Raw genomic sequence first — 5,097 nt, forward strand, 5'->3', positions numbered from 1 at the left:
AACTTAGGAACTTATGTACTCAACCATGGGTTATTTCCGCTTAAGTCATGTAATCTACTGTTATTGCTAAATATCTCAAAATTATATGTTTTCTTTTGCCAATTAACCGACAGTTTCTTGGCACAAAACCATATTGTGACCGTTCATCACAAAACCAACAAAAAGTCGCACGCATTGATTTTGTGTGAGAACTGAAAATAGGTGAAATGGGTCAACTTATGGCCAGTCTTGATTTTTTTTTCCATATTTTCTGAAAGAGCAAGTTTTTTTTTTTGACATTTAACTGAAGTTTGGGATCATAAAACAAACAGGAAATTGTTTTTAGCAGTTTTTCTCGAACACATTTTGGTAGGATACGCTGCTGTGATTGGGTGTGTCTTAGAGTATTCTTTTAATTTGTTGAAACCCTGTCCATACTCTTCATTTTCAACTCTAATAACTTTGGAAAGGATAATGCTACTGCTTTGAAAGTTGGCATTAATCATCTACAGAAAGTGTAGATAAAGCATGCCTAATTTCATCCTTTTTTTTTGTTCCATTCATCGCATAGCTAGCACAACTTGTTAAAGATTAAGCGCTTGAATAGATCCTGTACTTCAGAGCCTCTTCTCTCAGTTCACACTTTCCAGAGAGCGTGATTTATTTCTAATATGGATATTTTAAGAGAGTCCATTTGAATTAAGTTAAACATGATTTTAAAGCTTAGAGTCTGCTCTTTTACGATCTGCTTTTAACTAAAAATCCATGCTTGGCGACTTTTTGTTTTGTTTTTGGGATGAAGGGTCACATACTCTCTTTCCGCAAACCATTATTTCCTGCCTTTGAAGCTCATTCAAATCTTTGTGTTTATAAATGATATTAGTGCCGTCTGTTAAAAAAAAAGAAATCACAGGGAATAAATTATCAATGTCCTTATTGTGTAAACTGAAGAATAAAGGTCCTAGAAAAGAACTCTGAGGAACACCACAAAATCAATAACAAGAACACCACAATTTTGGTATCATGGTATACTGTGATTAATCGTATCACAAGCCTTTGATAGACTTGTGAAAATGTCAGTCATAACTCTAAATATGACTTTTTAGGTGGACATTTATCGACTCGTAGCAGAGTGTCTTATATATGTAGTTAGTAGTAGTAGATGTTGTTATTATTACTGCACTTTAAAGAGTTGTTTGAGGGTAGTCATATCACGTACAGCGCTTATTTATGGGTGGATTGCTCTTCTTGACGATTTTAACTAATCTTTGCTTTTGTGGTATTTTTTCATGCTGAAAAGTATTTGGGTCTGAAGTGAAAAACGGATGGTTCTGGTTGTCAACTCGTTTGCATTTGAAAGCATCTCTTATGGCAGCCCGGAACCTTGGGTACTGGGATGCGTATATGAAAGGGTTGGCGCAAGAGTTGACACATATCAGCACAGACAGAGCGCTGTGAAGAGGGCTGTGCAGGTACGAGTACAGCTTTCCCTGCAGCACATATATCCCGGCAGTCACGTGATGGGGAGCAAAGGTCAGGATGTACGTCAAGACAATGAGGAAGGTCAACCTGGTGATACGGTTTCGAGCCCGTATGTGAGTTGACGGTACCCCGGTGGTCTCAGAAAGCCCCTTACGCACGCGGTGTGATTGACGATGGAGTGAACACGCCGTAGCTGCCTGCGTTATGATCATGATGGTCACAGGTGTGCCAAACCTGATCATGAGCAGGTAGAACACGATCGTTTCACTGGTCTCAGGTCCATACGGAACCTTGCAGGTGTTGTTGACCACATCCGTTTTAACTGGATAGAGGCAAGATATAAACGACAGGACACACACCGTCGATATGTAGGTGTAAATTTTGCGAGTGGTGACGTAAGATCTGAAATGTAGTGGACTCACCACTGCAATCATGCGTTCAATGGCTATTCCTACAAGAGTGTAAATGGACACGTGGACTGGGACCCACACGTAGAAACGCGAGTTTGCAAGCTTACAGTACAGTGAACCGAACGGCGTTCGTGGCACTCTCACAGCAAGAGGTAACGGCATGATGCAAATGGATGTCAATAGATCAGAAACTGCCAGTGCTCCGATTAAGATGTCGGTCGAGTGTTTTATGGTTCCTGCCTGCATCCTGAGTGCGAGTATAACAAGCAGGTTTCCCAGTACCCCAACACAGGCACAGCTCATCTCAAGGGCATTTACCCACGTCCACCCAAAGACCCATGTCCACTGCAAAGGGTCGAGCTTTGGTGTATCACCTGATTGATTTGTCTTTTCCATTTCTGCAGAGGAACTCCATGACTGATTGCTTGTAAGAATTCCTGAAGTTCCTGCACCTTCAACGTCTACGGCTGGGCTATTCGAGATAGCGGCTGCTCCAGGAGATGCATCAATAGGCGATGATATGGACCCATAAAGTACGATTCCAATGATTAGAAACAAAGACCACATGATGACGATCGAGGCTAATTCGTCTCTCTGAATATTACCTGAAGAAGAAAATAATAAACGATCAGACTGGAACATTATCTTCAGGGGATCGTACAGGCTTGGATGAGATGAGGGTATTGAGATTTGACCTTTCTGCAATTCATGAAAAATCAAAGGGCATACAATTCTAAGAGGAGTTTAAACTTGAAATGATGAAAATCGTTGTGCAAATGACCTGATATTGGCCTGAAATATCAAGAGTAAAACAAACTGGTCCTATCAAAATCAACATCCCTTTCAAATGACGTGTTTAAATATTCAAGCAGGTAAGAGAAACACAACAATGATTCCATATATTCCCGTTATCAAAATTGCCAAAGGAAAATTCAAAAAGAAATTTGGAAAATGTGTTTTTCCGTTTCTGTAAAACGATGATTTCTTCAAAGTTTGTGGAATTCATATCTATCCTTTTGAATATTGCCGGCATCCAGCAAGGCCATAATCTTTTCCAAGATTTTCAGACTAAAAGCCCGGATTGTACTCACATCTGGCGTAAGTAAGTGGTACACATTTGTACTTATAATTTAGGTATTTTGAATGATAAATACAGGCATTCAGTAGACAAGAAAAAGATAATCTACTGCAAAAACAATTCATAACTTTAAATGAACTGAGCACAATAACATACACACATCAAACATGACAGGAAATAAACTGCAATTTGATAATCGAATTTAACTAACGACGGATATAACGTGATGCCGTCTGCTCTGATAGATAAAAATAAGAAAGGAGAAAGTGGTGGAGTAATCATGTCTGCATGAATGCTTGCCATCCCAGAACGTAAAATCCGGATCATCAAAATATACTTGTACTTTTAAAGAAAATTAATTGTGCTTTAAAGGAACTTTTAATCACGAGAAGGACAAGCTGTAAATGAAAATGATTCAACTTACAAATGAAGTCCGAATAGGTTCCCTTCACCAGGCGGGATTGTAATTAAAACGACGCCCAACGTATCTCACAGTCTCAGAATGGATTGGATCTATCGGAAGATGCCTATATGTAGCCCACCAGCTAGGAAGATACCTTTGTTGTAACTATTCCTACACAAAGCATGCTTCAGCAAACACAGTATTCATTATCGTCACATTACCACTACCACCATGCATATATAACACCTGAAATGCGCAGGCGCATTAAAACGAGTTGAGCAAAGAACTCCCTGCGCAGCGTTACTGGTAGATTTGATCTCTGAAAACGAAGACTCTATCACCTCCTACAAGGTGAGTGCGGAGTGTCTCTTTCTTTCACATATCATTATTATGATATATAGGATTGCGGAGACGATGAACTAAAATTTCTTGTGATCAAGAGCCATGGACACACACACTATCACCTTCGTGTCTTTCTGAACACCCAAGCGATTGCGAACTTCGGTTACAACGCTCGTTATGACAAAACTGATCATAACAGTTTTTAGCTTCCTTTAGTACTTGTCTGACAATTTGTTTTGATACAATTATAGCAGTTTAGTTGTAGTTATCAATAAACATCCGATCACTAAAGTATCATATCCTATTCACTATCAAAGAAGTCCAAAAAGTTTGTTTTCTTCGTTTTTCTAGGTACGACTCCATTGCCTTCCCTCTTGCCTACAGATGCTTCCAGAGGTCTCTACAAGAAAAATGAGCTTCAAATTCTGCCAATAGGGCTAATTCCATTTTCATTTAATGTCATTTATTTTCCATACCCAAATTATACTCTGTAATCACACCACGGTGTGTTGTTATCCGTTTGATAGTTTCAGAAATAAGAGCTAGTGTGAGTGTTTGTTTTTAACACGTCGTAACATCACGAATGATTATCGCGCTTTTGCGACCTTGATGTGCTACGTGACATCATTATAACCTATCCTTGGCACTGACATTGCATCACACGCACACGCACACACACACACACATATATATATATATATATATATATATATATATATATTGAAGAGTTTGTTTGCAAAAACCGATAAGTCCATATTTGTCAAATGGAGATATTTGCGATTAAAGGTCAAGAAAAATAAAGGGAATAATAAGAAAATTTTTGTTTCTTTTGACCATAACTTCAAAAATATACCTTTATATGTAGTGACCAATATATCATTTAAAAGGTATTATTTTGTACTTTATGACAGAGACCGTACTTCAAAATCTTCAAAAATGGACTTATCGGTTTTTGCAAACAAACTCTTCATATATATATATATAATTATATATACATATGTATTGTGCTTGTTGTTGGTAACAGTATATCATTGACGCGATTATTCTTTCTGATGGTACAATCCTTTTTTTTTCTAATTAGCATCTATCTTTTATAACGATGAAATCATTTGATTTTATGTTCTGCATGATTCAGCGCTTTTATGTTATTGCAATGTATAACTGTCATTCTACCCTATACTTTACCGTCTCATTGATAAGAGCTACGCTTCATATTCGGCTACCATTTATATTATTCGTTACCATCCGATAAATAAATAAAACTTTGCTTTAAAATAACGTCATAAATCTACACTCTTCGCATTAAAAAAAAAAGGACATTGGACTTTAAGAAATTAAATTGCAGTCAAAAGGTCATTACATGTATATATATATATATACATATATATATATATATATATATA

The 5,097-nt window shown here is 37.4% G+C and overlaps 1 protein-coding gene across 1 annotated transcript; it reads right to left on the reverse strand.

Moving 5' to 3' along the window:
• Positions 1–1,190: 1,190 nt before the first annotated feature.
• Positions 1,191–2,438, reverse strand: LOC140242377 (allatostatin-A receptor-like). The gene has a single exon (XM_072322114.1). The coding sequence runs from the start codon at positions 2,436–2,438 to the stop codon at positions 1,191–1,193; it is 1,248 nt and encodes a 415-aa protein (XP_072178215.1).
• Positions 2,439–5,097: the final 2,659 nt, after the last annotated feature.

Source organism: Diadema setosum, chromosome 19 (assembly GCF_964275005.1).
Source record: "Diadema setosum chromosome 19, eeDiaSeto1, whole genome shotgun sequence".
In the NCBI taxonomy this organism is placed as follows: Eukaryota; Metazoa; Echinodermata; class Echinoidea; order Diadematoida; family Diadematidae; genus Diadema; species Diadema setosum.